Source organism: Pagrus major, chromosome 21 (assembly GCF_040436345.1).
Source record: "Pagrus major chromosome 21, Pma_NU_1.0".
In the NCBI taxonomy this organism is placed as follows: domain Eukaryota; kingdom Metazoa; phylum Chordata; class Actinopteri; order Spariformes; family Sparidae; genus Pagrus; species Pagrus major.
Window position 1 is genome coordinate 7,857,240 of NC_133235.1, and position 24,013 is coordinate 7,881,252.

Genomic DNA, 24,013 nt, shown 5'->3' on the forward strand with positions numbered 1-24,013 from the left:
AACAAAAAGCTGATGTGCACTGACTTCAGTAGGCCAACACTCTTCACATCTCCTCCCCCCTTTTTGCAGTTATCAAGGACCGAAATATTGAGCCTGTCAAGAGCTATAAATAAGTGCGACTGTCAATAGACAAGCCTCCCTTTGGGATAACTGTTCAGAGGCCATTTGTTAAAAAGACAGCAGTGCTGTTCTTTTGCAGGAAGTGAGGTTTTGTCTTCTAATGGACAGAGTACTTCAACTCTGTTACACATCACTCATAACACATGCTGACATACTTTCTCATTTGCTCTTGAAGCCACTCTCTCGCTCATCAAATGAGCAAAATGCTTCCCAAGCTGCTGCAATGACGCACGATTTCTACAAGGAATTTGTTTCCCCTGAGCTACTTCTGGGACAAGTTCTCCTCGAAAACCGACACGTGAGACAGCGCTGGTGCCAAGGGCACAGTGTTTAGCCCGACTGTTAGAGCTGTCGTAGCAGTGTACTGTTTTTTGTTGTATTCCTCCCTCCAGATTGACAAGCCAAAGCTGTGGCTATCAACTCTGTAGCTAGCTAGATGTCAAATCAATTTGCTGGCTTTGGACTTGGCCTGTTGCACAAACACACACATACACACACTATCAGAAGCTGTGTGCCAGGTCTCCTTATCAGCATCGATCGGGTTCAGCCAAGCCACTTTACTGGATGGCAGACTTCCAGAGGTAAATTAAGGAAAACATCACTTTGTAGCCAAAATGGCCGGCGATCCGTCCTCAGTCCCATTGTGCCGCTGCAGCTGACTCCCAGGTGTCCACTGCTTTCAAACCGTCATGACTGCATAGAAAGACTTCAGTTTAATTACGTTTTTCTATCATCAATTAATCTCATAGTGTGGTGTATGGTTTTCACCTTCACTCCCATTGTCCAAATGTGTGAGCCAGGCAGTCTGAATTGGCGTGATTCCCTTTCCCTGTTTTAGATTGTAAAACCAGTGTTCTTGCCAGGTTTGTTAAAAAAGAATCAGGCTGTGTGTCAGGCTGCTGGACAGTGTATGATCAAACAATGTATGAGCACAAAACCAAACTAAAGGGGGCAGAATTTGAGTTAAACAGTTTTCATTTCAGTTTATTTTTCCAAATTTGTCTAAAACATTAGCAGCTTTGCGTTGCATTCCTTCCAGTCCACACAAATGTGGAATATTTAAGCCTGTGTGCTTTAGAACAGGCCTCTTTCAAGTCAGCATGAATATGTATTTGTGTGTTAAAGTGCACTTTTGCGTGTCCGTGCGCAAAATCTCCCAGAGTGTGTATGTGTCTGTGTGTTTGTGGACTAAGAAGGTTTTCATCGGAGCTTAACTGTGGCAGTTCTGTCTCCGTTCTACTGGCAGATCAATAATACAGTCGCAGATGACTGTACTAACACTGGGAGTCAGTTAGCACACACACACACACACATAGCCTGGTGTGACAGACAGAGCCTGTCTGTGACGGTGGAGGATATTAGGCTTATTAAGAGTGTCTGGGTCTCTGAGTGACTCATGCTGGCTCACTGTGTGTTTGCGTGTGTTTGCAGGGTAGCAGGTTAAAAGGGCTTAACATGAGAATGCATCTCACAGCACTACCCCCCCTGCTTTGCCTCCTGGCTCATCTTGTTATTCCCTCACTCCCTCCCGCTCTCTACCTCCCTTCTCGCTCTGCATTCACGTCGACTCTCTATATCCCCTTCTCTGTCCTCGTCTCAACCCGCTGTCCGCTTTTTCTCGTGTTCCTCCACCACATTTTCGTCCTAATTTTCTCCAACGTCAATTTTGTGATATCTTTGAAACAATTTTTATAGTCTTCAAAACGACTGCAGTGAAAATATGGATGTCATCAAGAGGACATCACACTGTAGCTGGTAATAACGCCTGAAAATAAATGATAGAAGGATGTATCATTGTCCAATATATTGTCAATATTATCTCATAGAGCACACTGTGGGGTTGATAATGTTGCAGTGAACACCTTTCAGTACATGGAATAGCAGACTGATTAAAAACAATAACATTTGTCGGTTTCACTACAGTTACATTGTGCTGTTTCCTTTTCATTATCTCTAATTTCTTCACACCATGTAAGCAGCTAACATACCCACACATTAAAGAACTGGGGAGAAAACCCTGTAATAATATAACTTTAACACATAAAACTAGAACATAACCAGATGGATCCTTCAATGTGGTTTTCAAAATTCATTACTGGAAGTCATTTTTGTATATTTTCAAACGAGGTTTGCTTTATTTACTTTTTCTCATGATCATTTTTAAGTAAAAAATGTTTTTGCTTTCATTTCATTCAAATCAAAGGAAACACTGAAAAAGAGAAAGAATCAGCTGAGTTGTTTGCCGTTCAGCAGAGGATTTTTTTTCTGTTATACTGCGAGTGGCCATTGGGCAAAATTGGAAGCAAGACTGAGCGGCGCTGCTGTATCCACATCTAAAAACAACATTTATTTAAGTAGACTTATTTAAGCTAGCAAGGCTACTAAAAACTAGTCCTCTAGTGCAGTCAGCTGTCTGATCATGTGACCCTTGCCTTCCAGGTTGTAGCGGTCCCTTGAGGGTCCTCCAACCTAGTTAGACTCATGAAAAATAAATAGCTAGAGAAAAAATGGCCACAAAAAATGGGGACAAGATCAGCACAGCTGAGGAGGTTGTTGTAGGGTCGACTTTGACAAATAACAACCTCTCAACTCATCGGTGCACAGTACTGGCACTTCTACATTATACTCCTTGGTGTACCGTGACTTTATCTTGTGCACCAGCACTTCTCACAAGCTGCCAGTAGTCGTTTCAGCCCTGTCAACATCAGGTTTTCTGGACGATTCCTAAAGGCCCTAAATTAACTGCATTACCAGGTGGCACTATGTAATGCTCACCTGTGTGATTCAGTAAAAGCAGAGAGAAGAGAAAGCATCCTGGGACCCACACACGGCAAAATAGTTAGACTGACCATCGGAGACCACCAACTCGGTGGGCCAGCCTCAACCCTCCCTGAGGGAAGTAAGGGCACTTATTTTTTTCCACTTCATGCACTGCTTTAATGGTTTTGAAAAAACATTAAGTTTGTACTGTAGCAACTGCTACCAGCTTCCATGACAACTGAAAATAGAGCCGGCAGGACGGATAGGGCAATCACAACAGATTACTTTGGAACACAACAGCGTAGAACACAATGTGAGGCAGAAAGAATGAAAGTGAAACAGCATTTCGGTATAATTATCAAGTGTCAACTGACCCCATTTTTATGATGACCCCATTTGATTCAGCACAAATATATTTAGGAAGAGCTGCTTTACAAGACGGGTGATGATATACTGTGTCTTAGTGCGGCACATTCCCACTCCGAAAGGGTCCCCAGCCTGTTTGCTAATCCAGCCATGTCTATCATAAAGTAAACTGACAATGCCTCTCCTTTCTTTGCCAATAACATTAAAAGGATAAGTGCAAAGAAAATCCTCTACTCCATTGCAGAAAAAACAGTACAAATCATTTTCTACTTCCTCTCATGCAGCTGAAATCACAGTGTGTGAAATTGCATTGAGTCTACTGCGAGATAAAAGCTGGCGTCAAATCACCGTACATGACTCGGGAACAAACAATGCACAGGGATTCCTGAGCAATACCAAACCTGGAGATGGTGACCAGATTCATTTCAGCTACATCACTTAACATCCATCCTGCCTCACTCTCCCCTCCATCCACCTGATCAGCAGGGAGAGCCCTGACCTTCTCCCTTTTCTCCTCCTCTGCTACGCATTCCCTTCAGAAGTTCGATATGCAAAGTTCGGTATGGATCACACCCGTCGCTGGTGTTTAAAATGTAACCCGCACCCTTCTTCCTATTTCCTCTTCGCTCCCGGATCAATAAGGAGAACACACGCATGAAAAGGCCGCTGTCATCATTAAGCAGTCTGCCTCCTCTGGATCAATGGAGGTTTCAAAATGAACATCCTCATCACCTACATCAAAAACAACATCGTCATCATAATCATACTCACTGTGTTTCCATATTTCCATACTGATAAAGACATGGGTACAAATTTAAATCCACACAATGAATAAAGAGCTGCAGTGCTGAGTGCTAATGAGAGTATTGATGTTATTCAGTATTAGAGTCCTCTCACGTCAGAGTGAAACATATAAAAACTAAAGATCTGACACGAGCGCACTGCTCTGATGTTACACCAGGGTTTGTGTTGCTAGAATTAGGATATTTTTTTTTCTTTTCCTTTTATTTAATCAAAACTTTTAGAGCCTTTTCAACTTTTCAAAATACCAGACAGCTCACCCGAGCTGTACTCAACATTCTGGGACATTGGCTGCGAGGTAGTGGCCTTTAACTAAAAAGTCTGCGTGCATTTCATCCAGGCACAACGACAGCATAACCATTCAGAGCACTGGCATTTGGAGAGGAGCGTGTAATGTGATTCCAGATGATGCAGTTTATGGGCATGATAGACAGAGAGAGAGTCGAAAATATCCACTCAAACAAATAAAAAATAAAAGTGGGAAAAAAACAAACTAACACATTGGTGATCCTGAGTAGAATAAAGGCTCAATTTCACAGTAAATAAGTTCACTGCAGTCACTTCAGGTCAAATTGTTTGGGGTCCCACAGAACTCCCACAGTAAGTGTTTGTTCTTTCTTTCATTCAAACCCAATACGTGACAAAATACTGAAGTGGTTAAAACTGAACTGGTGCATTTCAAGAAGGAAATTACCATCACATATTATTTTTACACCAATTAAGTTAACTCTCATCCTAAAGTCTCACCCTGCCTGCATCATTACATAGACTGCCACTCCTGACTGGACCACTCCCCCAGGATTATATACCTCCGCCCTTTACGCCCAACTCTCCTTTTCTCTCCCTCCAAACCGTCCAGGCAGAACAAAGAGAGAACCCACGTAAGTTATTATGGACTGTTGCTGACCTTCATAATAATTTATTTGATTGATAATGCATGTATTGTTATGCCCAATACCAACATTTTAATCCTATGTTAATTGAGGAAGGAGAGAAATGTCAGATTTTGGATGCTTGAATGATGTAAGTTAAATTAGAGAAAAAGAAATAAACATCCACCATCCAACCATTGCACTTCATCCTTGACTACAATAAATTATTGAACCAGCTTCCTGCAGTCTGTTTTTAATGGGCACCACACCAGATGTTCTCTGAGCCAATGACACCACAAAAATACATCTTTTTGGTAATACGGCTAGGAATTAACAAATATATGAAGTTGAGTGTGTCGTCCATTACAATGCGTTCAGGGGGTCAATTATACCTCAAAGCGTTCTACCACCCTTTTATGAACAAACTGTTGTGAGGGAAGATAAATGAGACTGATTAACATTTCAGTCCATGCATGTGAGGCGCCGCTGGTCCTGATGGGACACCACACTGGGACATTCTTCAGCCTGATCTGCTCCAGTTTTGCACACTCGACTTTTGTGAGTGTTTTACATGGGTTTAACTGTGCTGTGGTTGGTTAAATTTTAAATGCATTGCATGCATTTAGCAAGAGAATCACGTCAAATGCACGTTGTGAATACTGCATCGGAACCATCATAATCATGATGCAATCAATAAGAAATGTGCAACAGCCTCTCACAAAGAAAACAAAGTCATTTAAACTGAACTTGTTCCTGAATTCTAACCAACATGTTGTTTAAATAAGATATAAAGTTTGTTTTTAATGTTTGTTAATGATAGTGCACATTCAGTTTTATTATTCGCAGGAGCTTCCTCATTGTAATCAACCTGCAGTATAATCAGTGTACAGCCACACATTAAACCAACAGCTCTACTGCACTATTTGTAAATGTTCTTAAATTTCTCCACATTCTGCAATAATCCACTAAATGGCAGACTCTCTATGAAAGAAGCTCTGTGTATAATTACAGCAGTGACATTAAACTACAATTGGAACTGACTAGAGTTCTCAGTCAAAGCAAAGCTTCTGCACAGAATCAATCAAACAGCAGTCACCAGCGTGGCTTCTCTTCCCTCTAACTCTGTCTCTCTCTGCTTGTCTCTGTGTCGATCCCTCTCCGCCTGATCCTCTGTTCTGTTCTCACCACGTCTCTGACGCTGCGGGTCCACAATCACATCCGAGTGCGCGGCTCAACTGTACCGACTGCAGTTTTATATTACTATGAAAAAGACATTAACTCTACTTTACTGCTTGGCACAGTTAGCAGCTACAGTCCTGTATGACTCAGCTGTATGCAGCACAGTGCAGCCTCGTCATTCTGCACTGAGACTCTTTCCTTTTTGGAAACATCAGTGACTAAACACAAAGTTAGCACAATGAATGTGGCTGTTACGTAATTGACCCACTTTGCAAATGAGTATGACTGTGTCGTAATGGTATGGAAAATCTTCATAGTATGTTTCCTCAATATTTCCTCGTCACATATGAGTGGAATGTGTTGCCCACTCAATTATTTATTCGCAAGATATTTCTTGTTGCTGGGTTGTTAGTTCGGGGCTTCATTATTTGTTGTTGAACCACTTTATGATAACCATCGTTAAATAAATGGTAAATTTATATTAAATCAAACTTTAATTAATAGTCATGTCACTGTTAACAAGCAATGAAATGCTTCAAACACCATTTATTTAGCAATAGTTTATTGTAAAATTGCAGTTATTATGTTTATAAATTAAAGGTCAATCAAGTTTATCAAATCAATTAACTTTTCATCACTTTTTTCAATTAACATACATGTCATCACTTTCTTTATTAATTAGCAAGCATTTTTATCGCTTCCAATGTTGTCAATATTTTGTTCTCATTTTGACCCTTGAAGCCACTTTCCTTAAATGATAAATGACATTTTTGTATTGTGAATGATGATGTTGTACAAAGGAGCAATTAATGAAGCATGACTTAGATCACCTTTAAATTATTCATATTAGTTAGTCATTTATCAATCTATTTTTCATTTCACATGCATTTTCATCACCTTCATCTTCATCATTCAGGTTTTGTTACTTCCCCTCATATATAAACCTTTACAACTTCATATTTAATGGTTTAAAAAGTATTTCATTGTTTGTTAACATTGAAATAACTATTAAGTGAAGTTTAACTAACTTAATTTACCATTTATTGTTAAGAGATTATCTTGAAATTAATAAATACAATTAGGTGAGTGTGGCATTTGAATATCAATTTATGTTTTACACTCCAGCAATATCCATTATAGTTTTTTTATGTTAAAGAATACTATTCAGAACTCTGATAGAGCTGGTAGAAGGGACCCAGGTGCAGATGGAGGACAGGTAGAACGGGAACTGCATGAAAATGAAAAGCCAGATAACAGGGTGGCAGCTGCTTGATTTGTATTTCCTGTTACATCTACCTGAACCCAACCTCAGCCCTAACCTCAAACAAGTATCTCTGCAACTTCTAAGCCACCTTACCTCAAACATGACACCAAACATGGAGGGCAGGACTATGAGAAACACTACTTAAATGGGGAACAGACCTCAACACAAGGCTACATCGCTAACAGGAGCTAGCCGGTCACAGGAGGTCTCTCCATCACTCCCCACCGCTGTTCTAATGCTCTCTCTCTCTCTCTCTCTGTCTTGGCCTGCTTTAACTTTATTTTCATTACCTCTGGTTCCTCCTGACAAGGTCTATGATGCACAAAAAGATGCATTTCATCACACTGCCAGCAAATTGGGTAAACGTAGTAACAGTACTTAGGTAGATACACCTTGCGTGATAAAGCAACAGTTTTAGCCTTCGTTCCCAGTAGTCATAAAAACATTTTCCTCACCAACTACACCTGACGTGTATAGAAATGTAATGCTTTTTTTATGGGTCTGATTTCAGCCGGAAATGTTCTACATCGAAGTAAAATGCATTCTTCAGATTGCCTCTGTGAGAGAACTCTTTTCCTCTTCAGAGGACTATTAAGGGCCATTCTTTGAAAAGAGTTTTTCAATTTGATAAAAACAGTTAATAGTTCTCAGTCCAAACATCTCTGTAAGTGTATGTGTGCTGAGGAGAAGCAGTGCTGAGAGTCTAAACTGGCAGCAGAGTGCTCTGACAGCTTCTGGGTAATGGGCCCTCGCTGGGCTCACTAGACGGGGCCCATTTTCCCGCCAGACGAAGCGCGGTGGGTCTCGCCGGGTGCTGCGGTTACAGCCAATGCTTATGCACACACACACATACACACAGTCACCGCTCAGCGGTCACACAAACACACAGCCGCGCATCCGATTACCAGACAAATGTCACAAATATGCACAGCCAAGAGAGGCTGACAAATAGTCGGCCCTGGGTGGGGGCTTGTCCTCGGCCAGCAGAGTGGAGTGGCCACCGCGGTGCCACCAGAGCTCAGATATCTGTATCTACTGGGTGTGTGCTCGCTGTCAGAGGTCCACATGGACGGTTAGATAAAGGGACTATAGCCATGGAGCAGGCACACACTTGGCAGAGTGAGCTACACCAACTGAGAGACACTACTTGTGTTCTTCAGGCTGTTTCCTCCCTTCTCATATTTCTTTGGTCAAAATCATGTAAAGGTTACTCTTTTATCTTTCAAATCAGTGATTGATGCCCGACAATGTAACTGAGTTGAGATCAGAGTCTACCAACCGCTCCAGGGTCGCTTAAAAATGCACCAAAACCGTGCTTTCAGCCAGACCTGAATCTGACTGGTGAATGTGTTCTTAAAATGTGAAACCACACCCAACTGAAACCACTACAGGGCTCGAAATAATAAGGCAACCTTTGTTTTATGATCAGAAAGATGGCTGAAAAACTGTGAGTGAGGTCAGATGAAGGTGGTGAAGAGGAATGAAGACAGACAGAGGACAAAAAATGTGAAAGGCGAGAGAGAGGGAGAGCTTTTAAGACGAGAGACTGTAAAAGTAGAAGAAGTGAGGAAACTGAATAACAAAAGAAGACGAGGAAGAATGGAGGGGGCAGGTCTGCCTTAGGCAATACAAGCTGTTTCCTTATATTCAGTGATAGCTGGTGAGAAAAGAAAACTTTATAACAGCTCAGGAATAAGGCATTTTAGCTATTTCATTTAGCTGATATACACCGGTTATAAAATGTGTGTTGCAGTATTGACTAAAGCAACATAAAGATCAAGATTCAATACTTATACTTACTTATATGTACAATACAACCATAATTATGGTATATTTTTATCTTTTTATCTCATATAAGCCCATATAAGGCTCCACCAAAGTATCGCTTCCAACCTTGACATTTGAGGCGGAATGGTCCTTTAACCCATGAGGCAACATATGTCACACTTTTCTTTCCACAGACAAAAACATTGTGTCAGGTTGACTGAAAGAGCAACACACACACAACGCACACACACACAGTCACACGGTGGATTTGTGCTTTTTGAAGTGATAAAGCAGCAGCATATGTCGTGGCAGACACTGTGACCTGTGGTGACTGATTAAAACTGGAAACAAAGGCAGAGCTGAAGAGCTCATTAGCACCTCTGAAAGTCTTTATCTTCCACAACACAACAGGAGCAGATTCCTGAGCTGCCAGCACCCGCTGCACTTCACACTCATTCATAATTCAACTTTTTCTCGGCTTTAACCTGTCTGTCTGTCTGGGGACCAATTTCCGTTATTTTGCTAACTTCACTGCTTGCTCTTTTTTTTTAAAAGAGAGTTGTCAAATCCATACATCAAAGACAAAGTCAACTGAAAGGATTTATAACTAAAAGCCACAGGAAAGTCTGATAGGCTCCATGATTCACATGAATTGGTTTGGGGGATTCCCTTCACAAAAAGATGTGTATTATCAGAAGCTTAGTCAGGAGGACAGTCAGAGTTTTTATTAAGGCCACACTGAACACCGTTCCACACCCATATTATATTGTTCTCCTTCTTTCTATCTAGTGCAGGCATCAGCCAAGGTGTCTGAAAACCACACACAGCCTTTCTATTGTCCATGGTCATAACAACTCTGGTTATATCATATCTACTGTCAGTCTATGAATCTGTGGTCTGTCTGGGAATAGAAACTAGAGCTGCTCCTTTGGGAGAAGCCAATAAGCCAATATGTGAGGGAGTTTTCAAAGAAACACTCAGACTACATGGTGGCCAGAGTATTTTCATATCCGACATATTACAGAAATCATTACAGATACAAATTTAAACTGTCTTATTTGAACAGATAATATTATCCTCCTAATGATATATTTAACAATTATTTCATGGGTTCTGGAGATGGAGGTGATTTGGTTTATCATTCCTGACCATTTGGATAACTGTGAGTCTAAAAGAAACAACTCATATAGGCTAAAAAAAAGGCTGTTGTTTTCATTGTTTCCAAGGTCAGGTATCAACATTCGTCCTCAGTTAATATACTGTTTACAAGTGGATTATACACTTTTCCTTTGACAAACAACAGATGAACAACAGATGTATGCACAGCCACTGAGCACAAAACACAGTGTTCCATGTCCTGATAGCTAGCGGTATTTCAACATGTTCAGCAGTTTGAAAGCTAATGCAATTTGCTGGAAAACAATGAAATAATTTGTGAAGTATATTTGTATGTAACATGCTGATGAAGGTTCTCAGTCATCCAGGTCATGGTAATAGTAAATGTTGTATCGTAGGTAACTGGATGTGTTTCAGTTTCTTGAAGACCATGCTAACATACTTGTGCTAACATGACCCACAAGTGGCCCTAACGACTCTGAAACTCAGAGCTCACACAGAGTTTAAAAGCCTGCAACTCCTCTCCAGTTAGTTAGAACTGAAGAAGCCTCTTGGATGAGAGGTGACACGTCTTCATGAAACTGAAACAAGTCCAGTTGCCTACGATACAGCATTTAGTATTTGTATTAACACTTTTTGGGCTACTTTTTATTCTCGACAACTGACAGCTTTAGTCAGCTAACATGACGCATAGAAGCATTGTATTTAGGTGAGGAACGGCAGCTGGCAGCAGTACCCACACAACACCAGTAAACTAGCTCTGGCTCAAGGTGAGAAATGATTGACCAGATTCCTGTGCTGTGCCAAAAACCTGGATAGTCTGGATTTGGAACATAGTGAATCAAATGACTAACAAACAAATCTAGCTTTTAGCATTTAGCACACCTTGCTGGAGAAGGAAATACTATACCAGCCAAATATATCTGGACTATGGTAACAAAGTTATGCTAACGTAACTAAACAAAAACAAAAGGAATAAATGTACAAAAAGGGTACAAAGCTAATCCTTTTCTACAGCCAGGGTATTATACATCATGTTGACATAAAGAATAACAATTTAAAATGTTGTTTTACTTCTACCAAGTTGCTGAAAGTATATTCAGACTCCTAGTTTAATTGCTGCGCACAGTGTCAATACATCTCGCCACAAATGCTACCAAGATGAATTCCTGTACATGTGTTGTAGCTGCTGATTAAATATTGCCCCTTCTGTTCACCGGGACAAGCAGTGATGAATAAAACTATTCAGAGCAGCAACAATACTAATGTTTCAGAGGTAATTGAACAATAAATCCTACATGCTTTCGGCAATACAAACCTCCAGCATATTGCCTTAGTGGACTTGTGTGTTTTGCCAAACCATTTGTCCATTTGGTAATTACCGCCAAGTCAAACAAAGTGGATAGCCTATAAAAAGCAATGGAAGACAGTGTAATCCACAAGACGCTCAGCGCCTCGCTAAATAATAAACCCATCTAATCGAGTTAACGAGATGGCAGCCTTTATTCCATCTGTGTGCAGCTGGGTGATGAAGTGGAAGACGTGTTTTTTTTTGGACTCCACACCTCTTCCATCTCCCATGTTGCTGCTGTTTTAAATGGGGGCCCTCAATGCGGCCCTGTGACAACACTGAGGAGCTAAATGCATGCAACAGTTAATTAGACTTGTGAATGAATCGGTTTTAGACCATCTCTCTGCTCTTTGTCGGTGCCCCCCTCAAATTGAAATGAGAATTACAATGGTGGCAGATGAGTAATTAGTTGGAGACGGATGGAATCCCCGCTCGCTTAACGGAATCAAAGAGGAGAAAAGATGATGGATTGTGTGCGTTTATTTATGTGTGTGTATGAGAGAGAGAGGGAGAGCGGGACAGGCTTTAATCGTGTTACATTGTCTTGAGAGGCAGGCTAAGTGTATTAGCACTATTGTGTCAGGAGTGCTGTTTGCACTTTGGGACCGGTATGGAATGTGTAGTATGTGTTCTTTGAGCTCAGAGCAGAGATGAGGCTCGGGTCCAAACTCAATCAGCAGCAGATAATTGGACAGTCTCTTCGCATTGTGTACAGTTTTCTTCCTCTCATCCATAGACTGTATAAAAGAAGTGGACGTGACTACCTTGACGTCACCCAGTGATCTGTGGACAACCGTTTTGAAGCCTTGAGTTTCGCAAGATGTCCGCCGACATCTTGTTGCGAGGGTGGCACTGGAGAGGATATCTTGATGGCCGCAGCAGCAACTTGTCAATCCAAAGGTAGCCATGCCCTAAAGCATACCCTGCTTTATCGTCTATTTTACTCAGAATGGGACCATAATTTACTAAATTAACATTTTCATTTCAAAACACTATGCTCTGTTGGAGAAGACTTGAAACTAGTGATTGAGACCATCAACTCATCAGGGAACTGTTTACTGAGGTTACAAATCAAGTGAAAAGTAGGCATTTCATTTTCCCATAAGCTTACATACAATCAGACTTCTCTTTGCAACCAGTGGAGTCGCCTCTGCTGGCCATTAAAGAGAATGCAGGTTTAAGGCACTTCATTAGCTTCACTTTTCAGACATGGAGGCACATCCACTTCTTTTGTCCAGTCTATGCTCCCTTCACAAAAAAAGAACTTGAACAGACCTGTGACAGCCGCACATTGTTCGACTCTTGGTGAAAAGTAAATAGTGTTTTAATGGACAATAAATAGCGTTTGATGTTTGCATACTAAGGATTTGATTTGCACCATCAGATCTGAGCCAAAAATTCATTTAAACTATGAAAAGCAGCTGCTTTGATCAAACCGAAGCGTTATAGTGACAGAGTTGGCACAATTTTGCAGCCAAAGAAAATCATTTTGCTCTCTAATTCTGAAAAAAGGGATTCAGGGATATAATTTTGAGAGATTAGGTTTGTTTGTTAGCAGAGACAGAAGGTCATGTTTGTTTCTAGCAAATGCAAAATGCAGAAACATAAGTAGATTTTTAATTACAACACTGTAGCTCCAAGTATAACATTTTTACACTACAGGCTATATAAAACCTCACACTGGAGCGTCCATTATTTATATGAAATGATTTCATCACTCATTCACGTCGAGATTAACTCTGTTTGAATCAGAAGTGTCAATCTGGCATCAGATTTCTTTGAAGTTCAAATCCTTCTGCTGCAAGTGATCTCGATCATTCCTCATGCACCTCTGAGATTAAAGGTGCTACAGTATGTGAACTCAATGTGCAGATATAATCTTCAGGATGATCCCGCCAATAAACTTCAGTCTGCCAGCGAGTTTTTGATGGATCTATATCCTTTCTCAAGACAAGCCGTGCAGCTACAATGAGGATTATATGGCATCTCGAGACACCATCCTGAGCTTTTTATCCTAGTTTTTCTAAAAATGACTCCTGACTGAGCAACATGTTTTATAAAGTGATTACAACATAATTGATTCTTCTCCTCTTAACCTCCCTGTTGTTTTTCAGCATATTTATTTTGACGAGCAGAGGAGGGAAAACAATAGAGAGAGTGAATATGTGTTCTTAGAATGAGGTCAGCAAGAGTGAACATAATTACTGGAGCGGAGTTGTAGAAAACCTTGAGAGTAAAAACAGTTATTTAATGTTGCAAAACTGAGGTTTACCTCAACAGTTGGTGGAGGCGGAAACAGAGTTTTAAGAAGAGTGAACTTTGGACTCAAGGTCATGATTTCAAGTAGTACTGCCAATATTGCCATGTTTCTGCTGGATATGTCATAAGATGACTGCTTGCTAACTTGATATTGTGATAGTGTGTCAATGTTGTGCTTACAGGTTAAACACAAGTAGTCAAAGGCTTCAGCTAAGGATTATTTTTGTAATCACTGACTGTCAATCATTTTCTCAATTAACTGATTAGTTATTTGGTCTAAAAGTCCCCAAGGTGACGTCCTCAACTGTCTTAATTTACAATTTATTGTCATAGAGGAGAAAAGAAACCAGAAAATATTCTTATTTGATTAGCTAAATCAGAGAGTTCTGACAGGTTTGAGAATGACTTAAAATGATTAATCCATTAATCAAAATAGTTTACAACTAATCGATGAATCAACTAATTGTTGCAGCTCTAGCTGCTTTAATTGGACACTAAGGTATACAAACTAGCTAGGTAGCTCTGTCGGAGAGAAATGTCTCGATTATTACAATTATAATTTGAGAGTTAAATACAGGAAGTGGAAGCTAATTAACAATTCATTTATTAGCTATGTCTCAATATTTCTTTAAAAACATACTTAAGATAAATGCTACACATAGCTCCATGACTGCATAAAGTAACCAAGAACTGTGACTTTCTGTCTGAGCTTTACAAAGAATAACAATATAAATACATGTTGCAGCTCTACCAAGTAACGACACTGTAGTAGGTGGGTGGGTACAAAAGAAGGAACACAGTGCAGTGCACCAGAAGAACGCAGGAGGATCTCTCTCACTCTGACTTCTAAAGTAAAACAACAGTGATTTTGGTGGTTTGAAGCACAGAGGTGAATTTTGGACACAGATCAAGGAGCGTACCTCTAATGTGACCAGCTGTAAAGCCAGTCACCTGCAACAGCACAGCTGACACACACAGGTAGAGTGTACAGAAGAGGATGTGACGGGTGTGAGAAAAAAAAAAAAACACACACACACACACACACACACACACACCTGATGCTAGTCATGCTTCCAGTCTCAGAGCCAAGCTTGCATCTCTCCAGCTGACTGGCAACAATCTGTCGTTCGGCTTCCAGCTCCCTGGTCAGACGTTCAAACTGCAACTCCTGGAGAGAGAGAGAGACACACAGAGACAGAGAGAGAGAGAGAGACAGACAGAGAGAGAGAGAGAATGTGTCAAAACATTCTGTCTATTTATTTACTGTTTCATTTACAGTCATCCTGAACATTATTTTGGCTCCGTCGTCTCTGACACATTTTTAATTGTTGTGAAATGGACTCTGCAGTCTGTGGTGGGAAAACGGGCCAGATATTACTGTGTCTGCCAGCTTCACACTGCCAGACATTCATGAGAAGAGTCTGATATGTCGAGAAAAATGTGACACCAAACTAAAGCCATCACAAATGTGACATTTGTTATTCTGCTACCAGGAAACACACAAAAACAGATGAAGTTTAGGGAGGGTTGTGAGATTTTCTTTTGTTTTTTCTGTGTCAGGTTAACATGAACGCTTTTACTCTGATGCTTGCCTGAGAAATCATCTGTATACTCTGAGTGTATGGATTTGGACCCTGCTGCTGCCAGGATGCTGGTGGCTGATATAGAGGAAGGGATAGAAGAGGTTGTCAGTCCCATCACCCCAACTGAAGACCCAATCTGTAGCTGCAGTGTAGAACCCCCACTGTCACCCCACTGCTGGATGCTAATACCCACTTCACTGGGAAATGTGTGGCCTAAATCCGATGCTATATACAGTATAGACACTGAATGTTTAAATATAGTGTAGCTCCATCTAAGTTGAGTTAATTGAGAATTGCTGAATACAGACAATTCGATAATCTCTTGATTATACAGTGCTTCAGGGAAACTCTTGCTGATTTCTACAGCTGAGGTTAGCATAAATTGTCACTTATTAATGTTAATGGTGCCTTAATTAATGGAGGAAGAGCACATTTACAAAACAAAAGTGCTCCATTCTTGGAAACAATGGGCCTGACCAGCCAAGTTTCCATCAAAAACAAAAGTAAACTTGAATTAGTTTATAATTCCATCCACTATTATCATGTAAATATTAGCAGTTAGCATTTACAGGGATAAACAGTTGGTGGCGCTAATTCTCCAGTCAGATCCGATTAAACCAATGCAGAAGAAGAGGGCACATTGAGATGATGTAAATAAAAGAGTGTCGGTCAAACCTTTTTCAAATGAAAATGATGTGGAAACCATTACGAATGATCATTTCATGTGTTTGAGGAAGGTTGAACTTCTCGTCGCTCCACACAGATCTGTTGCTTTTGTCTCTTCAGTGGAAGTTTAAGCCACATGCTTCATGTATGTCATGATTCTTTTGCTAATTCTGTTTCTGTTTGATTTTGTCACATTTTGGCTTTATCAATACACCAATCTTTCCTCCTTCCTCGACTCGGGTGTGTTTATGTACAAATCAAAAGGGTACATTGAAACAGGAGGATGGCAACAGACATGTGAGAGTATTTTCTTTTCCCTAACCTAAATCTAACTTACTTATTTCTGTGAGGCTCGCTCATACAATTGTTCCAAGTTTGAGTCACCACCCCCTCTAAATTAACTTGTTGTAAATGTCTCCTTTCAACTTACCTTCCCCATCCCAAAAATGTATGGATGTTATATAAGACCAAAATTAAAAAAGGATGCAATGATTTGGAAATGCTTTCAACCTATATTCAATTGAATACAATATAAAAACAAGTTATCTAATGTTAAACTATTTTTTGGGGGGGGGATATGCACTACTTACTTCAGGTTGTAAATAAATGTCATCTGTTCATGAGGAGGTGTCCATCAGAGTATAGAGACCAATTTTATGCTGCAATGTATTGTACATTTTCCAAACATCTACTAAATTGTAAAAGTTGTTGTGACAAAATATATAAGATGAAGCAAATGGCAAGAAATGATGCCCATCACATAAAGATGCTTTTATTAAATAAAGGTTCATATGAGCTCTTTTCTTTTATTATCGCATTCAAACTCCTAAGTGAAATGAGTGCATCTATAAGAAGTTTTTAAATAAAAGACAACTGGTGAAAGCGTCCAGTTCTCTTTAATCACTTGTATACACCATTTGGGACAAAAATCTGTTCCAATGAGTGGTGTCTCCATGAGTCCCATTGTTTTTTAATTTATGCTATTCAAGTGTGATGAATAACCACTAATTACCAGATACACAAACAAGCCAACAGCTGATTACAGTATTTCTCTCCTCTGCTGCGATCATTACAGCTGATATAACATAACTGATTTGACCAATTTGTGCAAAAAACAAACAAACAAATGAATCCAACTGCCTTGTGGATTGTTTTCATATTAAGTAAAGATCATCCAGTGCCTCTACACTGGAGCACTGGTCCTAAAATGTAGATCTTAAATTGGTGTGTGACTGTGTTCTGGTGGGTTTCCAGATAATAAAAGTGGTGGAATAATAATAAATCATTACACAATGGGCGATATTATCAATCATTGTTCCCCCGAGCAGCATTTGAATACAGAGGAGCTATTCTGAAAGAGATCTGAGTTTATCTAATAGCTATAACATTTTAGATTTTTGACCTGTAGGTGAATGGATGTACATATATTTAATTTGGTCTGATGGTATATTGCTGAAGTTTTCAGTGAAATTCCACACAACAGTATTCCTGTGTGAAAGAATCTTTGAAGTGACACAAGCACACATACAGTACATGCACATTTATGACTTTTTTACTCATCTATCACTCTTATAAGGGAAATAACACACCTGTCATGCTCAAACAGAGAATATGCATGACAAATAGCCTGTTGCATATCTAACGATCAACCGTTGCAGAGTTTGCAGTCAAATTAAGCACGATGCGTTCAGGGAGCAATTGCATGTAATTAAGAGTGAATAAAAAGTCAGACTACCCTGTTTGAACGGATACTGTCAGAGGAACAACGTACCTATAGTTCTAATATTTGAAATGGCCTCAGAATATCATAGAAAATTAAATTTCCCAGCAAGAAAGAACATTCATCTTATTTATAGAGATTACACAATATGTGTTTAAAGCTTAACAATACTGACGGAGAGCAGAACGCTGGTCCGTGGGAGCTAAAACGCTGATGATGCCCGAGGCAACTCCAGGCTTTCCACCATAATGATGACAATTTGATTATAATGAATCATTAATGTAAAAAAAATTAACAAATCAAACTGCTAATTTCCCTGCAATTATGCACCATCCTCTTTTTATTAACTGGACACGCATACAGTGGCACACACACACGTGCACATGCATCGGCATACGTGCACACTAGATTCTACACGTTGTACACACAGTTAATAGATTCATACGAGAACACACAACTTCTGTGCATAAATGAAGACTTGCTGCTGCGACGCTGAGTGGATACACTGAGCCATTACAGGTGTCGTTTGTAGAATATGGCAGAATACGAAGATAGCTCCATAAACATAGGAGGCAGCATATCAGCAGAGTCACAGACAACTGCTGCTCTTTGCTAGATATCCCTGGCTATAGCTAGCTACTGTTAGCTAATTAGCTTATGGCTCGGTTAGCCGTTGAGCCAGTGGCCCTAGATTTTGTCTGGATCGAGACCTCGGAACACAGGGGGACTAAGCACAGCAACGGGACTCAGCTCAAGTGGATTTGGCAGCCTGGCGTGAGATTGAACACGGCTGAACATCAAACTGGGACTGAACAGAACCTCCAATACAGCGATTTATTTACAGCAGTGATACAGTGATTTACAGCGACTCCGATCAGGACTATGATCTCGGGGATGACAAGACTTGGCCGGCAAGGGACAGGAGAGGCAAGAGAGAGCAACAGAGAGTCAGACATCAGCAGCCGGAATATTTTCACATGTCACTCGGTGAATTGAGGATTTATTCTGAACAATGAGCTAACAGGCTCGTCATAGTTTGGTAAAAGAAAGAAACTGGAATTAAGAAGGTGTATAGTTGTATTTTACTGTTTAGTAAGGAAAATAGAAGTAGGAGCACTTCTTGACATTTTGTAAGTTTATTTTGTTCATTTATTACGCTAAGGGCTGGCATACGAAACAGCTGAAACTACGGGGCTAGCTGGTTAGCATGGTAACTTCAGTTGATATCTTTGACAGAATGTTAACACTGTTGTTTTTTTACAATCTGTGGATATTGCTGTTTTTTCAACGTTTTAAACGTCTGTCCATATCCTACAGATTGCTCCTTTAACAGTGTCAGGGTGATACAAAGTTTCCCATTTACTTTATGACACAGTGAAGTGCTTTGCGCAAATGCCACATGGCATATATTCTGCTGTAAAACACCTCTTGTAACTTCTTTACAGGGTGAAAAATGTTCTGAATGCTGAACAGTCCGTTGATGTTAACATGCTGTAATGCTCACACACACACACACACACACACTGTGCAGTCTCTCAAGTGTGAACACAGAGACAGCAACATGCAGACTCTTCCCTGTTTACACAACTTCGACATGATGATACATAGACGTGTTTACTCTGCACTGCGGATGAAAATATAGCTGCTGGAAAGAAATAGTGATAAAAAAAATCACCTGGCTACATCAGCTGTGCTGAGGTGGCTCCATCCACTGAGCTGAACATAAATCATGTTTAAAATTGGATGTAATAAAGCTGCTAACACCTTTTCAGCACTCGGTGGCCTTATATCAATCATCACAGTGTTTGTTAAAGTTTCATCAGGGAGTTACTCATCTGCAAGAAACACACGGATGATTTCAGTGTCTATGATCTCATCGCTTATTTGAGGATAAAAGCTGTGATCCTTTGATGCAAACACAAACCAGCCGTTGGCTACAAAGAAAACTGCAAGAAATTCCATCAGTTAAGAAGCTGCACTCCCATTTACATCTCAAGCACCCGTGTGCATGTTTTCCCCCGTGTGATCTGACTTTGTGCAGTCAAATCAATCTAAACTCCCTCATCAGCTGATGTAAAGAAATGAAAACCGAGGAAAAAAAGACAACAACCTACTTTGACGCACAATCTCCTGAGCAGATGAAGGAAAAGATGAAACGCTTGTGCTTTTCTTTGTTTGTTTGCTTGTTTGGCGCTGAGAGCACAGAGGCTGAGCGGCTGAAGCGAGATGACTAACTAGCTGGATGAGAATTCAGTTGTAAGGCTTCTTGAAAACATCCAAACAAAAGCAAATGCTCCCTCCATTTACCCCCTCCTTCCCCTCCGATCTCTGCTCCCTCCAATTCAGGGCTGACAGGCAGACACCTGTTACTGCAGAGGAAGAGGGCAGAGACCGTGATGGAATGTTTTCTGGGAAATGCGGGTGAAAAAGAATTAAGAAAAATGGAAAAGAGGAAGACGGGAATGAACACATACCTTCACATGGACCATACTTCACACAGAGACACAAAATCAGAGAAGTATCCCGCTTTTCTTTGCTCCCCTCTGGTCAAAAAGCAACAACAACGCTCTCTCTCCCTCCTCCAAACACTCATGTGTCCCGGGTCAAACACGAGCGAGCGATAGAGAGACAGAGAGAAAGACATAGAGAGAGAGAGAGAGAGAGGGAGAGAGAGAGAGAGAGAGAGAGAGAGAGAGACACACTACAAGTGTCACTTGAGCTGACTGCAACTCAGCCCCTCTCTCTGTGTCTCATTCTCTCTCCCTCCTCGGGGGCCATGAAACACACACACACACACACACACACACACACACACACACACACACACACACACACACGGTGTTCACTGAGGCACAAAGGTCCCCATGGCAACGGAGCATTTAGAAGCCCCGTGGCATTATTTATGCAACGTTGCATCACAATGGGCCCTCCCACCGGCTGACCCTGCCAAAAAAGCCCGCCGCTCGCCAGTCACTCTCTGCCTCTCTCTCTCTCTCTCTCTCTCTCCCTCTGTGTCTCTGACCAGACCATCTGCACCCCTCCCTCCCTCACCCCTCATCCTCCTCCTCCTCCTCCTCCTCCCCAGCCACCATCACTGAAAAGCAATGGGGGATTTTGGGAAGACGGGGAGGGGAGGCGGCAGAGACAGAAGATGGAAGGGAGGCGGGATGGAGGGAGGCACACACACTCAAAAGAGCAGACTCATACCAACACACAAACACACACATGGCTACACACTCACACAGTGCGTTCTGCCTCAGTGAGATTCTGGAGAGTGTATGGGGGCAAAAAAGTGTATTGGTTGGATAAGTTCAAGCACGAGGCGAGACGTTTTTGGTTGGTACTTTGTTATTTGCACAGACGACAAAGTGGAATTTTGTAATTCCTCTACATCAGTGAGAAGCGAATTATAACAGTCCCAATGTACAACACTGTGGCCCTGTTAACTCCTGATATTAACATGTATCTTGGATGATCAGATCACAAGTGGACGACTCTAAGTACAGGTGTGAAGGCACACTAGATGCATTGAGGATTCAATCACTCAGACCACATTTGGAGGTAGTCTGGGCCACATATGAGCATATTCTTTTAGCGGTGTGTACGCAGAGTGTCCTGGGCCGGATCAAAGGACAACCTATCAGAGAATCAATCATGCACCTTTGGGGTCCCAGTCAACAACAAGAAGCCACAACAACAGGCTAAATGGATTCTCATTGATGGAGTACACACGAAACACACTGTCTGATTTCCATTCGGACCGAGTACAACATCTTTGCAAACAGAAAGGATCTGAGTGTTTATTTACATATACCTAGAGCAGGACAGTGAGATCCCGTCACACGTGGTAACTTCAGATGCATGTGGAGGTGCATTCAAATGCCAAGGGCCTCGATTATAGAAATACTTTTAAATGTATACTTAAACTTGAGAATTGTTCAATATAAGATGCTGAGCAAAAAAACATTGCTTAAGCAGGTTAAAATAACTAATATATTTGTAGCGTACACACCTGTGATCTGTAAATCTTCAATCAACTTAAATATACGGCACCTGCCTTGCAATCACCTCTTGTATATGCAGCACAAAAGGGAATTTAGTCATGAGTAGCCGTGGACCAAAAGAGAAAATCAAACATTTGGAGGAAATGGTAGACAGAAACCAGAAAAAAACACATTACTCCATGGACTAAATAATGGGTTGACAAAGAAAGCCAAACATGCAGCTTGGGAGTGTGTCGCTGCTGCACATTGATCATAAAGCTCATGCAAAGTTCACCACAGGCTTGGACACACGTCCCAAACTACAATCGCCCCACAGAACCAGCAGGAAAATCACTTATGTCAGGTCGAGACTTTGTTTAGAGATGCGATCATTTCCACATCAAACTAAGGTTTAATAAATAACAACTCATAAAAGGTTTTCTCCTGTTTTATAAATGAGGCCCCAGGTCTGAATTTATGTACTTAGAGCTGTCCACTTGTGATCAGATCACCCAAGTTGCATCTTAATTTCTGGTGTAAACAGGACCTATGTTACATTGCACTAAGGGTTCAGTCAGACCAGCATTTCTAACAGCCAAAGTTCAGAGTGAAATGACCTCATTTCAATGGAATCGCCACAATCAGTGGATTCACTTGTTGAGGCGGCAAGTCCATGCAAACATTTTGTGTTTAGTTCAACTTTTGGGAACTGTGACACAAGAATTTGAGCAAAAGCAAACTGTCTTGACCTCAGAGGGAATGGAGAGCCACAAACAGAGGAAAGCATCATACAGTATTAGATGTGTTGCACCATAAACTTTAAATAACCGGCCTCTGCAAAAGTATAAACTGCTCCACAAAAGAGGGATAGTTGGCCTTCTAAACTGTGTTTTCTTCCAGTTAGAAAGATAGAGTGAGGACACTCACTTGCAAACTGCGTCCAATCAAGCCAGCTTGGTGTTTAGTCAGCTATCATGTTACCTGTTAGCTCACCAGTTACAGTGAATCACCAACTAGATCCCAAGAAGGCACATATGTTTACTATGTTCAGTTATTTTGAATTCTTTAATTAAAATCTTAACAGAGGCATGTGAATCATTATACAACATTTGTGAAGCCTCACATAGAGAACAAGCAGACACAATCATTTCTTACCCAGATGCAGTCTGACTCAGAATCTGAACCCATGGCTCCAACAGGTACAACAGCACCAAGAGGCTCAGTGAAAAGATTCTCCAGCCCCCATCTCCACTGTCTAAAATCTCTTTCTTCTTTGTTTTTGCTCTACTTTATCTGACTTCTCACTCCCTGGATATCACAGTCGAACAAACCAATCATGACCTCCGAGCAAATACATGTTGCACATGCAAAGCCCCAGCCTCCAGTCATTTCTTTATTCAAATTTGGATTGGCTCAGTTTACACGGCTGTTTGGCTGCAGAGTGACTGAACACAGGTTTAATCACAGAGATAAGTGGGCCATCAACTGAGTGTTTGGCTAAAACTGAGCGGATCGGCTTGATCAACTGGACGTTTCAGTCTGCAGAGGGTGTAAATACACAGCAGCTCCGAGCATGCATGTTGCTGTGTGTCTCTGTGTGTGCACACTATCAATAATTGTTTGGCTAACACCATTTGGGTTATGGAAAGCTGATACACTGTATCTTGGAAGACATTTGCCAGTATTCAGCAAATCATCAATATTACAGGGATCTCAACAGACTTCACATGAAAAGGTCAGTTTACTTGTAATGAGTTGTACTACTGTGAAAACGTCCTCTGTCCTCTGTGGCTCAGGAGGAGCTCCGTGAAGTCTGAGAGAACAACCCTGATAATGTCATCATTATCCAAGTATCTAAAACATCTGTAACAAAGAGCCTTTATTATTATTATGTGGGAGCATGACATTCAAAAGATGTGAAACAGAAAGGGCCACAGCAAATGATGATATTGGTTACATAGTGTAAAATGTAGGATCCAGTATTTTTGGAGTTTGACCCATTCTACATCTGGGTGGTATATAACATATATATATAATATCGATATATTTTCAAGTGAGATATAGGATGATCAAAATGATGTAAAATGGCATCATTATTGTGTGGTAATGCAGTGTAAAGGAGAATTCTAGCACGTGCTGGACTTCCATTTGAGGGACAGACAGATTAAGGAAGACATGGTCAATGGCTGAGTTTCAGTAACTAGTG

General features: G+C 40.8%; 1 protein-coding gene across 5 annotated transcripts in view; it reads right to left on the reverse strand.

The window, feature by feature from the left end:
* The window catches only part of ctnnd2b (catenin (cadherin-associated protein), delta 2b), a 145,063-nt gene that overhangs the window by 106,477 nt on the left and 14,573 nt on the right, over positions 1 to 24,013 (reverse strand). For all 5 annotated transcript variants that reach the window (XM_073491386.1, XM_073491385.1, XM_073491384.1 and 2 more), the window contains exon 2: positions 14,911 to 15,023. In XM_073491386.1, the coding sequence (XP_073347487.1) occupies positions 14,911 to 15,023 (113 nt within the window). The remainder of the gene's footprint in view (positions 1 to 14,910; positions 15,024 to 24,013) is intronic.